At 40.8% G+C, this 22,262-nt stretch overlaps 1 protein-coding gene across 7 annotated transcripts in view; it reads left to right on the plus strand.

The window, feature by feature from the left end:
• Window positions 1–21,639, plus strand: part of Esr1 (estrogen receptor 1) — a 366,602-nt gene extending 344,963 nt beyond the window's left edge. For 6 of the 7 annotated variants that reach the window (XM_029482533.1, XM_021173934.2, XM_029482535.1 and 3 more), the window contains 2 exons: window positions 13,826–14,009; window positions 17,191–21,639. In XM_029482533.1, coding sequence (XP_029338393.1) covers window positions 13,826–14,009; window positions 17,191–17,425 — 419 coding nt within the window. In that variant the 3' untranslated portion in view covers window positions 17,426–21,639. The remainder of the gene's footprint in view (window positions 1–13,825; window positions 14,010–17,190) is intronic. The other variant, XM_021173937.2, reaches the window with a different exon arrangement.
• Window positions 21,640–22,262: the final 623 nt, after the last annotated feature.

Consider the following 22,262-nt stretch of genomic DNA (forward strand, 5'->3'; position numbering starts at 1 on the left):
CAATCACACTCATATGATGCCTGTGTACTGGGGTTTCTATGCAGTCGAATACTTATTTAAATGGAGGATGGAAGTGAGATGCCTGAAGAAACATGCAACCCACAGCTCACTTGCCTCTTGGAAATAGGAAAAATTGACACTAGTTATAAAAAAGCAAAACAACAACAACAGCAAATCCCAGAAGGGACTGTCTGCTGTTTGGAGTATTCCTCAGGAAATAGAGGGATGTTTTCCTAAGGATTTGCTCTTCAGGGGAATCAAACTGTCCAATTAGGACTTTTTTTTCTTAGTTCCTGGTGCTGGTGACAGTACAGATACTTGAGCAGGCTGCCCAGTTCAGGATGACGTGGAAATGTCTGCATAAGTTTGTTATTCATTCTTAGTTCTTGAGTCAGCTTTTCTGAGTCAGAGACTAAGTCAGATGGGTGCATGGTGATATTTTATGAGCACATCTATCCACAGTGACTTTTTACATTGATTCCCAGGGAAGAAGGGACATCCTCCCTCCCCACCCCACCCCTATTGTTGTTCCAGAAGATTTGAAATACTTAATGAATTTCATGCAGTGAAAAGTAGTGAACTAATAGTTAACAAATCTCATATAAAGGAGGAGTAATATACAGAAATCACCAACTCTGTGAGCTATATCAGCACAAGAAAGTGTCTCTGTGCTGTACCTGAAATGAGCTGCAGAATTGGCTCTAAAGTTCTAGGTCAAACCAAAGAGAAGACATTCTATTGCAAGGTTCATAGGGATTTTAAAAAGGACAATATGCTAGTTACTCAAAGAACCTCTCTGAAGGCAAATCTCTACAAAAATGACTTCTTATTAATCAGGACTTGATGGAGATTGTACAACTTTGCCTCTATTCTCCCAAGGGAAACTGGAATTGCTAGTGTTTTCCAGGTAGAGAGTGATCTGTAGATTCTGGTTTCCTTCCTGTGGCTGTGATAGAAAAAAAAAAAAACCCTCTGAGACAAACAGCAACTTAGAAGAGGAAACATTGTCTTTGGCTTATATGCTCAGGTCATAATCCATCACTGAAGGAAGTTAGGACAGGAACTCATACACTCAAACAGGATCTTCAAGCAAAAGCCATGGAGAAATGCTGCTTGCTGGTTTGCTCATGTTTATGCTCACCTGGTTTCTTATACAGCATAGGAACACTTGCCTAAGGATGTTGTCGCCCACAGTGGGTTGGGACCTCTTATGTCAATTAACAATCAAGACAATCCACCATAGACCTTCAGTTGAGGCTTTTCTCTCAGACAACTCTGGGCTGTGTTGAGTTGACAAAACTTGTATAGGACACTTTTATTATCAGCTTGATGAATTTAGTGAAATCAGAAGGAATCCTATGCAAATTGTTGCCTGTACACCTATCCAGCACTGTGAACCTGTGTTGCTGTCAAAGCACCCACATGGCTTAGACCGTGGAATCTGAACTATAGAAGTTCCCAGGGCTTCGGGAAGTAGCCAGGGCTATCAGATCTTATCTGGTGGTTCAGAGCATCAGAAATTGAATTTCCAATCTGCTTCTTCTTGATCAGTTTTCTCCCTAAAAGTCTGATGTGGATGGTCATGTGTGTAAAGGTTGCTGCTCTTGCAAAACCAATTAACCCCAAACATAATAGCTTGAAAAATGTTTGGTCATAATTTTTTAAAGGAAAATAATAGAATGGTTTGTGTCTTCAGCAAAGTGTCTGGGGCTTCAGGTGACACTATTCCTTAAGTAGGGACTCCAAGAGTTATGGATGAACATCACCTTGATGTATCTTTATTGATATGTTGCAAAGGATACTGGCTGTTGTCTAGGACATCAGTGCAAGATTTCAACTTGGATGCTGCTTGTTGTCTTCTTCACACTGGCCCTTTAGGAGGTGACAAAAGTTCCTGGTCAAAGTAATAAAAAGTAGTCCCCAAGGCAGCTACCAAGGCAAAAGTTACATGGTCTTTTCTGACATATGCTTAGAAGACATTTCCAGCCTATCCCATTGATTAATGAGTCACAAATGAGTCACAAGTTAATCCATATTTGAAAGAGTGGGATTAGATCTGCTGTTTTGCCAGGAAGAATTAAAAAAACACTGCATAAAAAATAAATTTCAGGAAACTTGGTATAATGTGTCTTTGGAAAAGAATATCTGCTTAAATATGATGCAACAGTGTCCTGGTGTGAAGGTATGTACATGTGAACATATATGCCCAAAGAGGCCAGAGGCATTTGGCTATGCTGGAGCTGGAGTTATATGTGGTTGTGATATGGGTGCTATGAACCAGACTTAGGCCCTCTGCAAGAGCAGTAAACACTCTTAAGTAGCAGACCATCTCACCAGCTCTCAGACTCTATGTCTCCTAGCACACATGCATTTGAAACTTCTCCTTTCTGACCCCAAATGGATAAGAATGGACTGCTTGAAGAATAGAAAACTCAGAACCCTGAATGTTTTCTAATATGTTACAGATGTGAGCAACAGAAACAAACTCCCATGCCAAATATACACCAATAGCAACTTTGTCCTGAAAGATATATTCTAGAATTTATCTTGTCTGTCTGTTATAAAAAATAAAATCTGGGGTTCCATATATAGTCAAGCGCATGAGTCCAATTTAATGCAAAAGCCCATGTGTCTTACTTTGCCTCAACCCAACTCCATCAGCTCGCCAATATGGCCACTGGAAGTCATAAAGAGATTCAGCTTCGGAGTCAGCTGGAACGTGTTGATGTGGTGCATACTTACTTCCAAGAACATCTAGTCCATTTCACTAAAAATTACACCAACTTGACAGATATTTCTGAATCAGACCTATATGGTTTAGTGGTTGCTGGTGCCAAGAAATGCACTTGTTGGGATAGAAGAGTCCTAAGTGAACAAAGTCACCTGTTCCTGTGTTAGGTTTCTGGCAGGGACATGCATTTTTAGTTATCACTCCCTCTGTGACTTCACAGAGAAGAAATGTTGCCAATGCATGTCACATGATATACACTAGCATAATGGTATGTGTGTAGAGAAAGAGCAGGTCTTGAGAAGGCTTTGAATCTTGCAGCTGAATTACTACTGATCTGGAAAAGGATGGAGGTTTCTCATCAGTGGATACAGATTTCCCAACGTGATCCTCTTTTTTTGTTGTTGCTGTTAGGCACAAAAATGATAATTAAATTCCTGAATGGCATAAAGCCCTCTCTTTGAAGTCTTCCGTGATGCTATGTCTTTGAGTCATAACAAACAAAGCATTGTGATGTTCTCTGCTTGCCCTTTCGGCTTCACTTTGTTCTTTGAACACACTGCCGGCCACGGAGTATGTCAGTATTCAGAATGAATAGTAAGCATAACGGGGGATGACTAAATGTTTCTAGAACCAAAACCCTAGCTTCTCTTATGAAGAAGACTAGCAACGGGAAGAAAAGAATTGTAAGTAAATCATTCTTTCTAAGGCCTTAACTATAGATAATGTGAATAAAGAGAGGAGGTGCCCTGAACACCCTTAAATGTTACTCCTGTCTCAATGTACTTGTTTAACCATGAATAAATAGGAAACACCTCTTGAATTATATTAGAATAGGACTTATTATAACAGAGAGACACACTGTGTGGTGATTCAAACACTCTGATGTGTATAATAGTGCTAATTCTACAAATAGGTTCATGTTTGAGATACTGTCAAATACATACATGTGTCTGTATTTCTGTATTTCCTGGCATGCAACTCTGAAAGCCCTTGAAAATTCTGAAATGATCATATCTTTTTACCATGCTAATGGGTTCACTGAACAGCTAGTGGCCCCTATGTGGCATCAGGATGTGGTTGTCCCTGGAAAGGTCAAGGCTTGATGAGAGTTGAAGATGTATTCGATCACCAGTGGCCCATAATTTACTCAAGCATTCTTAAACAGCAAAGAATATTACCAAACCCCAAATGCTAAGGTTTAGAGCATCTGAGGATGTGGAAGTATGAGGGTCCAATGCCTCCCCCATGGGGCATCAAAGCACCATGGTCCTTCCTGCACCAGGCATCACTTCATCTGTATATCATGCTCTTTGTAAGAAAGAGAAATTTACATTTCCCTAAGTTACATGGCCCCACTCAAGGTCATTAATGAAACCCAAGCAAGGAGGGGGTTGTGAGAGCCCCAACTGTTGGCCAGTTAATCAGAAACATGGGTAGAACAACCTGGAGCTGGCAAGTGATAGTGAAGGGGACAGGAAGCATGCTGGGTTTGAGTCCTTCTCGTGGGAGTACTCTCTCCAGAAAGAGGCCATTAGAAAGGAGTTATGTTCGATGCCATGAAGTGGCTTCTGCTAGGCACCTACTTGATCACTGGTGATGAGAAATTCTCATAACTTTTAGAGTCATAGAAATCAGCTGTGCTGGTTGTATTGGGGAGAGAAGAGAAAGAAAAAAAACCATATAATTGTGACCAATTATATGGTCAATTCAGTTCAGTTCTGTAGCCTTTTATTATGTGGTCTTCCACATACTCAGGAAAAAGGAATCTGCCATTTAAATGAGTTGTTTCCTAAGATTCAGCTCTATTCTAACATCCATACATCCATGACTAGAAAAGAGAGAAAGAAGAGGCAGGGTGAACCTTGCCCAGGAACTCCATGGAGAAGATACCTTTCGACTTGTTAGTGTGGATAGGATATTTTTCTTTCTTTCTCTCTTTGTTTCTCTCTTTGTTTCTTCCTTCCTTCTTTCCTCCCTGCCTCCCTGCCCCCTCCCTCCCTCCCTCGATCCCTCCCTCTCTCTCTCCTTCTTGATGTTTGTAGAACATGATTTTAATATTTTCAACTGTTAATATTCAACAAACAGAATAATTAGTTTAAGATATATTTTGTTGTTATGTCTCCCTTTTCATTTCTGATTTTATTAATTTGAATACTGTCTCTGTGCCCTCTGGTTAGTCTGGCTAAGGGTTTATCTATCTTGTTGATTTTTTCAAAGAACCAGCTCCTGGTTTTTGTTGATTTTTTGTATAGTTCTTTTGTTTCTATTTGGTTTATTTCAGCCCTGAGTTTGATTATTTCCTGTCCTGTACTCCTCTTTGGTGTATTTGCTTCTTTTTGTTCTAGAGCTTTCATGGGTGCTGTCAAGCTTTTAGTGTAAGCTCTCTTCAGTTTCTTTTTGGAGGAACTTAGAGCTGAGTTTTCCACTTAGCACTGCTTTCATTGTGTCTCATAAGTTGTGATATGATGTGTCTTCATTTTCATTAAGTTCTAAAAAGCTTTTAATTTCTTTCTTTATTTCCTCCTTGACCAAGTTATTGAGTAGAGCATTGTTCAGCTTCCATTTGTATGTGTGCTTTCCGTTGTTTTTATTGGTATTTAAGACCACCCTTAGTCCATGGAGATCTGATAGGGTGTATGGGATTATTTCATTCTTCTTGTATCTGTTGAGGCCTGTTTTGTGACCAATTATATGGTCAATTTTGGAGAAGGTACACTGAGGTGCTGAGAAAAAGGTATATCCTTTTGCTCTAGGATGAAATCTATAAATATCTGTTAGATCCATTTGGTTCATAACATCTGTTAGCTTCACTGTGTCTCTGTTTAGTTTCTGTTTCCAGGATCTTTCCATTATTGAGAGTGGGGTGTTGCAGCCTCCCACTATTATTGTGTGCAGTGTGCTGTGTGCTTCGAGCTTTAGTAAAGTTTCTTTTATGAATGTGGTTGCCGTTGCATTTGAAGCACAGATGTTCAGAATTGAGTTCATCTTGGTAGTTTTTCCTTTGACTAGTATGAAGTGTCTTTCTTTATCTTTTTTGATAACTTTTGGTTGAAAATTTATTCAATATTAGAATGGCTACTCCAACTTGTTTCTTGGGACCATTTGCTTGGAAAATTGTTTTCCAACCTTTCACTCTGAGGTAGTGTCTGTCTTTGTCAGTGACATACATTTCCCGTTTGCAGCAAAATGCTGGGTCCTGTTTATGTATCCAGTCTGTTAGTCTATGTCTTTTGGGGGAAATTGAGCCCATTAATGTTAAGAGATATCAAGGAAAAGGGATGGTTATTTCCTTTTATTTTTGCTGTTAGAGGTGGAATTATGTTTATGTTGTTAATTTCTTTTAGGTTTGTTGAAAGATTACTTTCTTGCTTTTTCTAGGGTGTAGTTTCCTTCCTTATGTTGGTGTTTTCCATCTATTATCCTTTGTAGGGCTGGGTTTGTGGAAAGATTTTGTGTAAATTTGGTTTTGTGATGGAGTATCTTGGTTTCTCTGTCTATGGTAATTGAGAGTTTTGCACGGTCCAGTAGCCTGGGCTGGCATTTGTGTTCTTTTAGGGTCTGTATGACATCTGCCCAGGATCTTCTAGCTTTTATATTCTCTGGTGAGAAGTCTGGTGTAATTCTGATAAGTCTGCCTTTACATGTTACTTGGCCTTTATAACTTACTGCTTTTAACAGTCTTTGTTTTGTCCTCCTCATCTCTGATCCTGTGATCCTGGGAGTGTTAGAGTGCCTGGGAGTGGAGACTCCTCTGGGTGTTGTCAATATTTTTCAAAGAACACTAATAGACTCCACGTTGTCAAGAGTTTGCCTTTTGATGATGACAAGATGTAAAATTCAAGTTTGTCACATGGCTTGTCATTCCAGCTGGGCATGAGTCGCCAGTGCAGGGTTTTGTCAAAGCACATCTGTCAGACCCCACCCTTGGCTCAATTATCAGACTTTGGTGGAGACTGGGCAACTGTTGCCTCCTGTAAAACTTCACAAGAGATTCTAAGATATTCATGATTTGAAGATGAATCAGTATGCTTTTTTAGCATATACCAATGAGAAATTATACTAAACTCACTTAAAATAAAATGCTAAAGCTATATAGTTCAGGGCAGATATACAAGGCTTGACAAAAGTTTTTTTTAAGTGAAAAAAATGTGGTCATCACAAGAAATACTTGGATAGAAACGTAATCTGAAGCTTTCTGCTCAAGAAATAGAGGACATGATAAATAGATATGGATACCAGAATAATTATTTGTTAGATTAATTAAAGTATCAAATTAAAAGTTATTTAATTGTTAAATTATTACAAATTATTATTACAAAAATTTAAGAATATATAAGAGTTAAGATCTCATTATTTTGTCAGTGAGTTGTATTTTATAATCATTGGCTCTAGTTTCCTTTCGAAAAGTGAACATTTCCTCTATTGATCTTTACAACCAGTCCTGGCAAGTCTATAGTATCTGCTCAACGACACTGAAATCAATTCAAGTAAGTGGACAGCTGCGACTTTTACATGGTACCCCTAGTGGAAATGATGGCTCAAATATTGTTTTTAAAAATCCAATTTGTTCTTTGAAAATTCTATACATGTGTGTAATATATTTTGATCTAGCCCAGTCTTCCTCCTTCCATTTCCTCCTTCAATCTCCTCTCAACACCTTCTATTTCCCAGCAGTCCCCTCTTACTTTAATGTCTTCTTTAACGACTCACTGAGTTTAATTAGGGTTTCTTACGTGGGCATGGATGCAGGGTTATTTACTAGAACATGGGCAGCTTGTTCATAGCTACATCGAGTTTAAAATAATGACTACTTTTGCCATTACCAGGGGCCCCTAACTGCCAGTAATTCCTCAGCCAGGGGTGGATCTTCATGAGGCTCTACACTGGTGAAGACATTCTTAATAACTCTCTTCACTATAAACTCATCTGCATAGTACATCTTTTGAGACATGTATATGCTCATGCATGTGTGTGTGTTTGTGTTTATAAATACAGACCAAAATCAAGATCTTAAATATGGTATTCAAGTGTTCTGCCAGTTAATCTCAGATCTCTTTTCAAAACTTTTTTACTTCAAATTTGTATTTATAGTATATCCATGTAACAGGCCTTTCCAGAGAGGTACAGCGTAGAGGGAAACATTAGTACCTGGGACTGTCTGTCCAGTACTTTGTAGAATATCTAGAATAACTCTTCCTGCTAAATAACAGCAGCAACCATGTTGCTGTGTAATACAACTGTCCATATTAGTTGCTTTTCTGTTGTTGTACAACAAAGGCAACATATAGATAGAAAAGTTTGTTTCCAGATGGTTAGGGTCCATGGTAGAGACAGCAGGTGGCAACCATGGTGCCTGGAGCAGTTGCTGAGAATTCATACCTTAAACTGCAAACAGGGTGCAACTGAAACCACACACGGTGGTCTTTGAAACCTCAAAGCTTGCCCCCCAGTGATATATTTCCTCTAGCAAAATCAACCTCCTCAGCGTCCTCAAACCGGACCACCAAATGTTTACCACATATTCAAATGCCAAAGACTCATGGCAGAAGCATCTCATTCAAACCACCATACTGACCAAAGACTGCATCAAGAGTAGCACTGCCCCTCAAACAAATGTCAATCAAAGTGAACCGGAGACCCAACAGGGACTGATGACATCATGATATGCCTCCAAGGCACTAATGAGAAAAGACATTGCTTGTAGAGACACTTCTCTGTGGTGCCCCTCCATATGCTAATACATCACTTAGTCAGCCATGAAGACTACAACTTCCTCCTGATCAAAGCTGAGTGACAGTTCTGGTCCAGGTGACTTACAACTCTGGACTTCGTATTATTGATCATCTTTTCCCTTTGAAATCATTCCGGCTTCTTTTTTCTTTTATATCAACCTGTTGTAGATTGAAGAACCTCCCCAAGGTCAGCTACTACATTATTCCCTTTGGAAAAACAAAACAAAACAAAACAAAAAAACACCACCACCAACAGTTAAGATTGCCTTGCTGGAAGAATTTGCCCTCCAGCAGCTGGTAAGCCCAAGGCCTCAGCGCTCTTATGCTCAGCACAGAGGAGCCTCCTCAGTGAGGTCAATGTCAGAGGAGGCCAAGAGCCCAGCCATTGCTTAAGCTTCCTCCTGGGTATATCCATGGATGGGTGTTCGTCAGTCTTCCTTAAACTTCTCAACAGCTCCATTGGGTAGAAAGAAGCTGAAAAAAAGGGGGTGGGGGGTTCCTGTGAGGCCCAGATGTAAAGAGAACCTGCAAGAGTGTTGCAGGAGAATAAAGGATAGTTGAGGTCACATGAGCCTGAAGAAAAGCCATATTATCTCAAGATCTCTAGGCAGCCCCGGTATCATAGTCTTATAATCCTAGCTACTAAAACATTTGAGTCAGGAGGCGTCCAAGTTTACAGCTTGTCTAGATAGCAGAGTAAATTCAAGACTATTCCGGGCAGCTGAATGAAGTCCTGTCTCAAGCAAAAATGTGAGGCTGGAAGGCTGTAGATGCTATTCAGTAGCAGTGCTGCCTAGCAGGTGTGATGTACAAAGTTCACACCCCTGTGTGTGTGTCTGTCTGTCTCTGTCTCTCTGTCTGTCTGTCTCTGTGTATCTGTTCATATGTTTCTTTGTTTCTCTCACACAGACACATAAACACACATATACACATATGTACATACATGTATTAGTACAAGCACACATGCACACATACATACATGCACTCATGCACACACACACACACACACACACATACATACACACCTTACACTTGAGGGTGTCCTTGTGGTTTCCCTGTCATTCTCTCCTTTTACTACATCCCCTACAGAGTTTTCCTATCTCTCCCAGTGGTGGCAGGATAAGTTAAAGTTTGTTAACTATGCTTCAAGACAGACTTCCCACCTTTGGGGTTTGGCACAGACTACAAAGCGCCTGGCCTGTTGTGTCTTTCTGAAGGCCCGTACTCTCTACACACTGGCCGCTGGCTTCTGGAAATCATGGGGTGGTACACGGCAGAAACTGCCTGAGACACAGATAAACTGGCGGCTTTGTTGTGCTCATGCTTGTTAGCAATGGTTGCCAGAGCACCTGAAACATTCTCGGACTCTGGGTGGCTTTTGCTTCTTAAACAGCTCCTTAAGGGCGGCAGGCAGCAAACAGGGACTGTGTGTTGCCAAGAAAGTCCAAAAGGACCATGGTGGCTGTTGTCAGTTACTGGCATTTGGTCAGGGCTGTATTTTTGTTTCGATGTATATTTGCACAGCTAGGAAGTGCCTGCTGACAAGGATGAGATGATAAGTTGAGCTGGTGCCAAAGCAGGACTAGAAAAACAGGCTTTCTCAGAGTGATGTTCTCCATTCTGGGAGGTGGCGTTAAAAAAATTCTCTCTCCTTGGGCAGAATCTTCTGTTAAAATATTAACTCCTCAAAGGATATAAACCTTGGAATCCCTGCCAGATAACAGAATAGGTTCTCAATAGCTTCTTACTGGAAGAAGGAACCCAGACAGTCATGTGCACTATGAGAGAACCCAGAGGTGACAGCCCAAAAGAAAGAAATGGCTCACTGAGTCAGAGTGGTGTGTCTTTTTCTTGCATTCAAAGCCAACCAAACCAAACCAAACCAACCCCCCCCCCCCCAAATAAACTGTGCTGGCCATAGATTCTGTTGAAGTTCAGCACAAGTGTATTTTGTTACATAGTGCACAGTAGAGAGGGAAGGGACAATGCAGGCTACCTCCCTTGGCACGAATCCCCAAGCTATTAGATGGTACTTTCTAAGATTTTTTGAACAAGAAAGGGGTTACTGTTGAATGAAACCAGTATCCTGGGTCATAACAGAAAAAGACGTGGTTCAAGATTTCATCACTCAGTTTGGACTAACTGAGGTTTAGGGTCTGGGCAGGTTCTCAGTCCATTCATTCTGTGGTAAGGCTTCTAGGAGACAGGACAGTGATGTCAGTGATGACACACAGAATATAAGAGGCAGAGCCATGGGGAGCTCAGCTGAGGCCAGTGCTGACACCAGTCCACCAAGGCATACCTCCCTGCCATCTGCAAAGTCCAAGCTAACCCCATGGCCGCTAGACACTTACTTCATTTTCTGATGGACTCCCTCTTTCTTTGTCACATGGAATCTAGGCAGAACGTAATCCAGGCATTTCTCTGTCTTTTTAAAGCAACTCTTAAAAATGTGCTGTTTGTCAATTTCACTGCAGAAGTGTAAAATGTAACAGTTTTTAGGAAACAACGTGTATGTATAACTATATGTGTGTATATAACTTAACAGTTTTATAATGAACATACATTACAGTAATACTGAATTCATAAGAAATATCTAAAAGTACAGTTTTAATACTAGCAATGCCTAGCAATAAGGAAATAGACCCACTATGGAAGCACAAGATTCAGGCTACAAAGCCTATACCAATTTCTTGTTTCTTGGGCAATTCATTCATTCATTCATTTATTCACTCATTCATTCATTCCTCAAAAATGATGTGTATGAAACATATTCTTTTGTGCATGATTGTCAAGAAGTTCAAATGGTGATCTAACAAAAAAAAAAAAAAGGCTCTATAAGCTTGTGAACAAGAACACAGTTCAGGTGGACCCTGGAATGCACCATGGTACCAACTCAGGTGACAACCCTCAGGGTTTTTCTGTGGCTTCCTGGAAAAACTGGGTTTCAAATGTTCAAATGTTACATGTTATAGTGCATGGAGGGATAAAGAGAAATCCAGTGAAACTCAGGAAGTTGTAAATTTTTTGATAGTAGGGGTGAGGGTCCATCACAGCTTCAGAATCTAGAAGCAATTCACTAGATTAACCTGGTAGTAACTTGCAAAAGGATAAGAATATACATCCCATATGAATGGCTGGTTATACTCTCATACACAATGCTGACTTCTGGCATGAGCAGAAGAGTGGATATTCTGGGTAAAGACAAATGGCTTCATTAGCTTGGAATGAGGCAAGACAGGATTTTTCTGGGCCTGAGATGCTTCACACTTTGAGCTGGATGATAGCTTTATGAGTTGAAATATTTGTCAACAGTCTACAGTTACACCTTATTCAATTAGACCTTCATGAAATAAAGATTAAAAAATAAGCTGAGAAATAAATTAAAAAGAGATAGTGGGTTATGGGGCTCAGGGGGAAAGCTCTTTAGTAGAGAGAAATCTCTACACTTGGATCCCAGCACTAAGAAAGTCTGCAGTGGGTTTTTACCAGGAAGGTTTGAGATCCCCAACACACACCAGAACCTTGAACATTCCTTTTTCTGTGGATATTTAATGCAGTTCTCACCCATGTAGCTATTGGAGAGCAATGTAAGAACTCCCATCAACAATTCAGCCAAGTTGGACTGAGTTGTATTAGGAAACAGGATGAGTGAAAAACAATGGACTTCAATCTACCCTGAGCAGCCCACAAGGAAGCTGCTACTGGAAGTATGTCAAGAATGCATATCATATGATGATCCCCCAGCTTTTGGTCCTTTTGACCTTTACAATTTTAAAAAGTATCCCCCTTGTGATTGTATATTGTATTTGTAACATAAAAAATTTCCAATTAAAGAAATGACCTTTCGGGTTTTTGTTTTTAAAGAAATAAAAGAGGATAACATTAAAAAGTAGATAGAGAGGAGTTCAAACTTAGTACAGGGCAGTGTCCAGTTTTCAGTGTCCAGAAAACAGGTAATATGGTCAAAAGTGGGACATAATCTGCCAAGGTAAATGAGAACACACAAGCATTTAAGAAAACAACAGGTCAGAAAAATAAAGGTTGGGACTCATGTTATAATTTATGCACAGTTTCTTTCTTAAGCCCTAACCTGCTTTGTATTCAGTGCAGTATCTACTATGGATCAATGTGCCTGTCTGTGCCAGAAGCTCTGAGATTCTCCTGAGATACACACCAGCCAATATTTGGGCCAGTCTTGTTCTGTTGTTTTTGTTTGTTTTAAACATGGCCATTTTCTACTCTGGGCAACTACAACTGTTTCCTATGAACTCCTCCTCAGTATAGATATTTTCTTTGTTTTCAACCCTCAGGTTGTCACTTACCATAACATAAGCATTTATGTCAGTGAGTGATAACAAAATATGAAACCACACTGCTGTGTTATCCTAACCCTCGTGGTAATCCAGCATCATGTGTGCCCTGTAAGGCTGTGTAGTTAGAATAGAGGAGCTTATTTCCACCAGAGAGGGCAAGTGGAGTTGAGAGACGAGCTGAGACCATCATGCTCCGTCCCATCTTGCCATCATTCTCAGCATTCCTTTCCATCGTCCTCAGTGCTCCTCATGGCCTCCTTGCTTCTCTCCCTAGAGTAGTCCCGAACTCAGGACTACTACTGGTCAGGTGAAATGAACAACATGAAGGGCTCTGCCCAGCCTGAGGCCATAGAAGGTCAAGAGAAGACATGCTTGCCTGTCAGGAAAAACAGCTGTTCCTAAAGTTTTCTAGCCACACCCATGTCATACACTCTTCAGTAAAGACTGAAATATGTGTAGACTTATGTTAGTGGAAGCAAATATATGCAGAAGAAAATAACTTCCGCCTCAAGCAATTACCTTCTAATCACTTAGCCAATTATTCATAACTACTTGTGAAGCGTATTATAAGGTGTGTCTTGTGTTTCCTGGGGAACTGTCTGCCCATCGTTACCAGATATGGGAGTTGGCATACTGGGTGCAGTCTAAGTATCCCATCATTCCACTTATGTTCTCTTTGTAAGTAGCACATCTCTCTGTCCCTCCAAGGAAGCAATGATGGTTTCCTCTCGAGTTTGTGGCCAGCATTGAATGAACAGTTCATGTTGACATTAGATCTACCCAAGAAGGAATGATCATGCCACCATTATGGCTGCAATATCAATAGTCCTTTCTAGAGAATCTTGGATTAGACACAAGAGGCTATTCTTGATGTGGAAAGATGTACATATTCATGATAATCTCTTGTCAAATGTGTCAAACATGTCCACTGAATTCTCAGTGATGTGGAGGTCTCAGAGGAAGCTCCCTGGCCCATCATGTCATCTCCGGAATGTCTCCAAGACCATGTCCTTTATGAATCTCTCTCTCTCTCCCTGTGTATTCAGGAGTGTATACGTTTCTGTCCAGCACCTTGAAGTCTCTGGAAGAGAAGGACCACATCCACCGTGTCCTGGACAAGATCACAGACACTTTGATCCACCTGATGGCCAAAGCTGGCCTGACACTGCAGCAGCAGCATCGCCGCCTAGCTCAGCTCCTTCTCATTCTTTCCCATATCCGGCACATGAGGTGAGGCAACCCTGGGTTCTGCAGTAGAGATAAACGATGTAGACCCAACCAACTCTGTATGATAGCCAAAACATGGCAGGCAGCTGAGTAGGCAAAGTAACTTTGGAAAAATGTCTGACCCAAAAGGCTAGGGGAGGACAGAAGAGAGAGTAGAGAACCTGCCTGGAGCATTAGGTAAGCATCAGGGAGAGTACCCTAGAGGAAGGGAGATGCACTGGTGATTTGAAATACATGCAAGGAAAAGAGGCATATCAATCAAAGGGTATTGCCAAGCATAAGCAATCTCTCATGGCTTCAGGCTCATCTGTTATGGTTCTGACAATACTCCCTACTGACCTACACCAGGGAATGCTGAATGATAGAGCTCTGGACTTAGAAAAAACTCATGCAGAGTCAACATTGATGCATCCCAAGATATGGAAGCCTTCCTGTGACCTCCTTTGTCCTTACTCTAACCTGTCACCTAACGTGCTCCTTAATCTCAATCTCTTCTATTGCATCCCCTATGAAGCAACCAGAGTGCTCACTTTGAAATCAATCAAGATCATATCATCTCCCTACTTAATCTTTACAGGGGTTTCCTATTGCTTTTCAATTAAAGCATGTCACCCTTTGCTTTGTTTATGTTATTCCTTGTGACACAGTCCTTTGTGATTATCTTTCTGGGTGTCCTTCATAACTGAAGCCATGCCATAGCAGCTATTCCTCAAGTCATTTATGTAGCACCACTGCTGGCTGCAGATTGCCTGGGTGTCCGTTGAGGGTCTCAGCTGGGCTCACTTGTACATCTCTGTGACACAGGTAGCAGGCCTGCGTCAAGCCCCAGCCATGGTTATGTATACCATTCTTCTTGAACCCCAGCTTAACAAGGACATATTCTAGTATCAACAGAGGCATAGGAAAGCCAGGCCATTTGAGCAAAGCCAGCTTAATGCTTTGGTTATGTCATGTTTAATAATGTTCTATCATCTAATCAAGATAATGTGGTTAAGTTCCAAATGCTAGATAGTGGACACGTATGTGATCACATTCAAGGGAAGCATGCCCTCTTTTGCTCGTCTTTTTCTTCTGATGGTGCCCTAGAGAAGGAAGCAGAGCATAGCTCAGAAGATCATAGTGCTGCCAAAATACCTGGCTGAGAGTAAGTTTACCCCTGAAGAAAACATGATGACATATTCTTTGAGGGATTTATAGACAGCACATGACCCTTCTGAGTGTTTTGAGTTGTTGATATGGTTTCTATGAGTTTACAAACCCATTATTTGCTTGGCTTATCAATATTAGCAAGCGATAAACACCAGCCATAGCTGCTTTTACTGACAATGTATTGCAGAGGGGATGGCATGACAAAGAGCTTTGCAATTGTGAAATATGAAGGAGAGGCGACCATTTTACACAAAGGTCTGAACCTCTCTGAACTCTCTCAGTGTAACTCATACACACTCATATGCCTATCCAAAATACTCACTTTGTCCATATCGACTCCCTGCAGCCAATCGGAATCATAGGATTCTTGTGTTGTTAGCATTGCCCTAATCATGAATTAGGGTCATAGCATAGATAATTTAACATTTTCAGATTTCATCTAACTATAAATGTGATTCCTTAGATGGTTGGAGAAAGACAATGACAGAGTCAGAGAATTAAACATGAATGGTGCTTTAAATTCAAAGGAAAACCAAAACCAACCAAAACCAAACAAAACACACACACACACACACACCTAAAAAAACAAAATAACACTTAAACATGTGATTGAGTTTGGATTTCAGTTCTTGATGGTTCTCATATGTTCGTGACACTGATCAAACCTGGGCTGACTTGTTACCACCACTGACATAAATATTATTAGGACAGTTTCTTAGTTCTGCTTCTTCATGATATACATAGCTGTCGTCTAGTTTCTTTTATTCTGATTTTGGTTATTTTGAGGTGAGTTCTCACTCTGCAGTTGAGGCTAGCCTAGAAAACACCAAATGACCTAGGCTAGCCTTGAATTCAAAATGTTTACCATACACTACTCTCAAGTACTAGGATTACATATGTGCTCCATCACACCCACAGACATTCTTATCATTAAAAAAAATCAATCCATGGAAGAGTTATGATTTCCTGCCTTCACTGCCCATTGGTGGAGAGGTAAGGAGGAACAAGGAAATAAGGAGAAAACAGAAAAGCCATTTGCCTGCATCCTTTTCTTCCCCCTTTCTTCCCTGTTTCCTCTTGTGAGCAGCGTCTCCTGTTCTGGGCATTGGAAGAAGTTAGGGCCATGTGGAAGGAAACTCCTGAGTGATGGGGACTGAACCATTGCTATGGAGCAACAGAGGTCTTTTGGTCACAAGAGGCATTCGAAAATTCCATGGAAATTCATCCTGGAAAAGACAACAAAATGTCAGATTCTCTAGATATCTACAGGTCTTCATTTCATTAAGGAGCAAATCAAAGACCAGTGACTGAGAGTCCGTGCAGGATGACATTCATGGTCCTCTATAAGAAAGATGAAGGCATGTCTAGGCTTCAGAGAGCCTCGATAAAAATTTTGATTTTTAACTTCTGAATATTATATAGGAAGTCATTGAAAAGCTCAGGCAAGGAGCCCAGCCCATAGAATGATGTCTTCAACATTAGGGTGGGTCTTCCAACCCCAATTAATGTAATCTAGAAACGATCCTGTAGACATCCACAGATATCTAGAGCTTGTCAAGTTGACATTCAACATTGGTTACATCACAGAGAGGAAAATGCATGGAAAACCCACTAAATGAATTTGGTGGAAGAGTATGATTGTGGGGGTGGGGTATTCTTATAGGATGGATGAAATGAAAATACATGGACCCAAGTCCCAGCCCCAGCCCCTTAAGGGGTCTCTGAAGTCCCTAAGATTCTACAGCTGTCATCATTAAATGAATCCTTAATAGGTTTAAAAAAATGACTCCCGGGCCGGGCGTGGTGTCGCACGCCTTTAATCCCAGCACTTGGGAGGCAGAGGCAGGCGGATTTCTGAGTTCAAGGCCAGCCTGGTCTACAAAGTGAGTTCCAGGACAGCCAGGGCNAAAAAAAAAAAAAAAAAAAATGACTCCCAAGTGCCTTTGGAGTTTCTCATCCTTCCCCCTCCTAAGAATTGCAGCTGTCCTGGGGGTTCAGCCATGAGCTAACATAGTTCTTTGTGTTCCTTCTCCAGTAACAAAGGCATGGAGCATCTCTACAACATGAAATGCAAGAACGTCGTGCCCCTCTATGACCTGCTCCTGGAGATGTTGGATGCCCACCGCCTTCATGCCCCAGCCAGTCGCATGGGAGTGCCCCCAGAGGAGCCCAGCCAGAACCAGCTGGCCACCACCAGCTCCACTTCAGCACATTCCTTACAAACCTACTACATACCCCCGGAAGCAGAGAGCTTCCCCAACACGATCTGAGAGCTCCCAGGCTCCCCGCAAGGTTCTGAGAATCCCTGCAACATTTTACCCATGTCATGTATGACTTTAGCAGAATTCTGTCTCCTGCGTACACTGTGGCATGCATCCACCACCAGTGGCTTTCTAGTATGAGTGGCCATTTATTTGCTTGCACAGTTCTTAGTGGCATGTCTTCTGTTGGGAACAGGCAAAAGGGATTCCAGGGCTAAATGTTGGCAACAGCTCTCTTTCTCCCTTTGCTACGTCACTAACTATGAGGATTCCTATAGTCTTCAGTCTTCATGAATGAATTGAGATAACTGCATTGAAGCTACTTGTTGAGATCCAAGCCTAGAGAGTAAACATTTCACCTCTGATAAGCACTTCATAATGGCTCCAAGAGAAAGCCTCAGCAAAGACTTCAAAGTGGCTCCTTTAATTGAAGTCATTGACAAAGTGATCTCATGGCTTCCTAATAGCACCCGCTTGCATTCCTATAGCAACATGTGACTTTATTAAAGGGAAATCTTGAGCCCCTATAGGAATATGTGATGCACACAGAAAATGAAGATTCTCCCAGTTGTCAAGACCACTGTTAATACAGTCCACCTTTTCACTTCTTAAAGTGTCAGCTGCTGAGTACTATATACATGGTGGGTTCTAGACAATTCTTGCTTCCCATGACTCGTGGGAACCAGAAAGTCTATTTCAGTTAACACCCTGGAATGAATTAGTCTCCTTCATGAGGGCTGTAGGATGTGTTGATTTTAATTTGATTTCATTTTATGATAGTCTTCTGCCCCTGGGGCTTGCAGTAAAGACAGCTTGAGGACCTGTTCTGGTAAATTGAACATTCTTCAGCACAGGATGCTAGCCTTGTCTCTTCCCTGATGTCAATTGCCCTAAATTGTTACCATGTAGATTTGTAGATTGATCAAGGGCAGTCACAATGAACCTGCAAGCTGGTGACAATTTTTTGGTTTGTTTAATTTTATTCTTGGGGGCAGGGAACAAGTAATGTATGGGCAATGACTGTGACTCAGAGGAGTCTGGGTAAGAAGGAAAGTAAGGGAGAAATGTGGAGAATGACCTGGCCAGGGCAGCAGCTTCCCAGAAGTGCACCTCACAGGTCCCACCATGCACAGTGAGGCTGCTCTGGAATCCATGGGCAGACTTCATTTACATTTCAGGTGTGAGCCTGATTGGAAGAGGTGACATCAGATGCCTGTGTTTCTGTAGATGCTCCAGAAACTTGGGGAGAGGCATGGGGGCAAGATCTTGGAGCACTCATGACTCAAGCTATTGAGAAGTTGCTCAGACTAGACTGTGCTTGTTTATTCTGAACTCATCCAAAAACCAGCTAGTGAGATCTTGGGGAGAAAAATTTCTTCCTCAACACAGTTCATGATCTTAAATTTTGTAAACCAGAAATGATGAATGACCAGAATTGGGTCATGAGAGTCCTTTGAACAAGGGGATAAAAAAGAAGGCTTACTCTATCCACAGCCACTCAAGGCCTCTGTGGTCTTGGTCTCTCTAGTACAACTAAGGATTACTTCCTTTTCCAAACCAAAATGAAAGTTCAGTTTCCATCCCTGACTTCATGATCTATAAATTGAACTCCATTGAGATATGATGGGTTAGCCAAAAACCTAGGTGAATGGCTAGGCTTCTCTTGGTCTGTCCTTTTTGGAATGGTGGGTTCCATTAATTTCTGCTCTCCCAGTTAACTGACTGTCAAAGATGTGAAAACTGGGAGAGCCAATTTTTCTTCTTATTTTTTTTTTAATTTCTCATAGTTGTTCATCAAATTCAAGGACAATTTTATGTATCTGCTTTAAGAACATCTTTAAGAACCTAACTTTTGTTTGTGTTTAAGAAGCACCTTATATAGTATAATATATTTTTTTGTTGAAATTTAATTGCTTGTTTATTGGACAATTGAATGTAATAGTTATGTTCTGAGTTTTAATTTGATTGGGTTTAACATTGCAAAAACCAAGGGGAAAATATTTAGGTTTTTTTTTTTTTTGTAGACTTTTCAAACTACCGTGTCATGTATGCAGTTATTAATGCCTAAAGCCTTGTGATTTTCATTTAAATGAAGATCACATTTCATATCAACTTTTGTATCCACAGTAGACAAAATAGAACTAATCCACATGCCTATTGTTGGGTGTTGAATGACAGACAATCTTATGTAGCAGAGATTATGCCTGAGAAGGAAAATTATTCAGGGCAGCTAATTTTGCTTTTACCAAAATATCCGTAGTAATATTTTTGGACAGTAGCTAATGGGTCAGTGGGTTCTTTTTAATGTTTATACTGAGATCTTTCTTTTACAAAAATAAAATCAAAAATTAAAAAAAAAAAACCTTCTAGGACTTTAGATGATGTAATACCAGCTAAATCCAAACAATACTCTAGTGGAGGGTTTTACATTATCCCATCTACTGTGTTTGTATTCATGTTATGATAATAAGTTTGAAATGGGCAGAGAACATCAGACAGCTGAAGTGTTAGCCCACAAGTTTCAAACAATGTTTGGAAATCTCTTTTTACCCTTAACTGAAGTGCCAATTTTGATCAGCTGATATCTTTCAGCTACTATTGTGTTGGGGCATTGGGGACATGCTAGAGAGGCTTAATTGTACTTTACCCTTACCTGGAGGTAATTTAAAATTTTAATGTTACAATCTACCCAAAGGGTCAGCATGAGGTGGGTAGGGAGATATGGGAATTTGAATAACAGGTGGGGAAATAGGAATAGAGAGTTTAGGAATTATTCTGGCATCCTGAATATGTCCCAGGTTTCAGAATTTCACTTCTGTCTGCACTGTAATAAAATATTAGCTCTGTTGGCAGCCATTTCCAAAATGGCGGCTTGAGTTCCAAGGAAGAGAGTAGCGGCAACAGTGAAATCCAAAGAAAAATCTAGCATGGGGTCTGCCTAAGTTTCTTTTAGCCATTGCTTAGCTTGCCAATTTGATTCTGGTCATCCAAAGAAAAGATGCTATCAATGTAGGTGACAAAGTCTAGACCCCAAGGAAGTTGTGTCCCTGACAGATTTCCCTGGTAACATTGGAGATATGACTTTCCATGCCATATCTTATGCCTTTGGGGCTGAACAAATAAGCGACTTACTGATAATTTCTTTTTAATCACATGTAGTGTTCATACTTTGAAGTCTTATACATTGAAAGGTCATTGATTCCAGCCATTGGTTTGGAGTTACCCATACACCTGCATGAAGTTGATTACAAGTCTCTTTCTATTCATACTTTGCAACTCTGAGATTTATTGTGGATACTGAGAATGATCACTAGGACCATAGTAATGTCTAATATTCACAGTCAGACCTGCTTGGAGAACCTAAGTCTTTTAAAGGCAAATAGAGTCATACAGTAGCACATAAGGCAACCATGGTTCTCTTTGGTACAGGTATTAGGAGGTTGATCCAGCTTACACTGCACACATCCTAGATTAACTCCATGAAAATTTACTCTCTTGCAAATGGAGCAAACACATTTAACTGTGGTCCCAAATATCCATCTTTTCATTAGTGTGAATATGCTCTATTTCTAGCTTCATAGCTTATCCATTTAAATTAAAGTGTGGTCTCTTTTAAAGTCCTTTAGACTTGCTTTCTAAGTGATTATGTCTCAAATTTGCACTGTGTTTCAGAGACTTAAGAGAAATTTCCCCTTTCTTTTACATCCGAATGTGCCTGAACTTTTTCAAATATGTAAATGTTGCCATGTTCCAAACCCATCTTTAGTGTCTTTGTATGGAGCTGTGCACCCTGGAAATGACATACAGTCCCAGGAGCAGGTGCCTGAGACATGGACCCCTTTGTAGTCATGGAGAGGTCATTGGTCGTCGAGACTTGAATTAATAAGTGACATTATGCCAGTTTATGTTCCTTCACAGCATACAAACAATGCTTTCTGTGCACTACATATTCTTCAGTGTAGAGTTCTTGTTTTTCGGGGAGAGGCACAGATGCCCAATTGTGTTGGATGGATTACTACAGGCTTCTGGTGCACACTGCTATTGATGGGACCCCGTTTCATCGCCGCTTTGCTTTGTTTAATGAAACACATGTGTATGCCTCTTTTGCACCTTGAAACGGTAAAGAATCCAGTGGGATGCTCAAGCACCTGTCAACCATCTTCTCAACATATTCAATGTTCAAATAAAAAATAAAATAAAGGCAGTAGGTTGTGTTATTATTATTTTTTAATGCCCTGTTTCTTGCTGATAGTTCATTGCCAAACAAATGAAAGCAAAGCGATTCCAGGATCTGTAGAGATACAGGGAGCCTAAATGCCAAGACCTCCCCATTTACTGGGTACCAAGTTAAGAGGTAGGGATACTCATATTAGAGTGACTCAGTCTTAGTTTCAGTCTCCGTGATAGGCAAGCTTTAGGACGATTGTCAGTTAATCAACACTTAGTTTGCATTGAATGGTTGTGAGGGTCATGCCAAGTACTCCTTTAAAGAGAGCTTCACACGACTTATTATAGTTAGCTGAGTGTGTGGATGCATGTTCTAGCATGGCACTAATTACCCTAAAAATCTCCCCCCTACTCCAAAGGCAAGTTGAGGTTCCTGTCGTATGATTTTATGATATCCTTTCCTTCTCAGAACTCCCAGCAATATCCTTTTCCTAAGCCATCTCTATGATTTAGCTGATGTAAGGGTAAGAGGAGATTGTTGGTATTCTGTCTAGATTCCACCCCCACAGATACCTGGCAACAGCCAGGTATGCCCCTCCCCACAGTTACCTGGCAATAGCCAGGTAGGCCTGGTACTATGAAGGGGGCTGCTTGGCCCCGCCCTCCCCTCCCCTCCCCT

This window comes from Mus caroli, chromosome 10, assembly GCF_900094665.2.
Source record: "Mus caroli chromosome 10, CAROLI_EIJ_v1.1, whole genome shotgun sequence".
In the NCBI taxonomy this organism is placed as follows: Eukaryota; Metazoa; Chordata; class Mammalia; order Rodentia; family Muridae; genus Mus; species Mus caroli.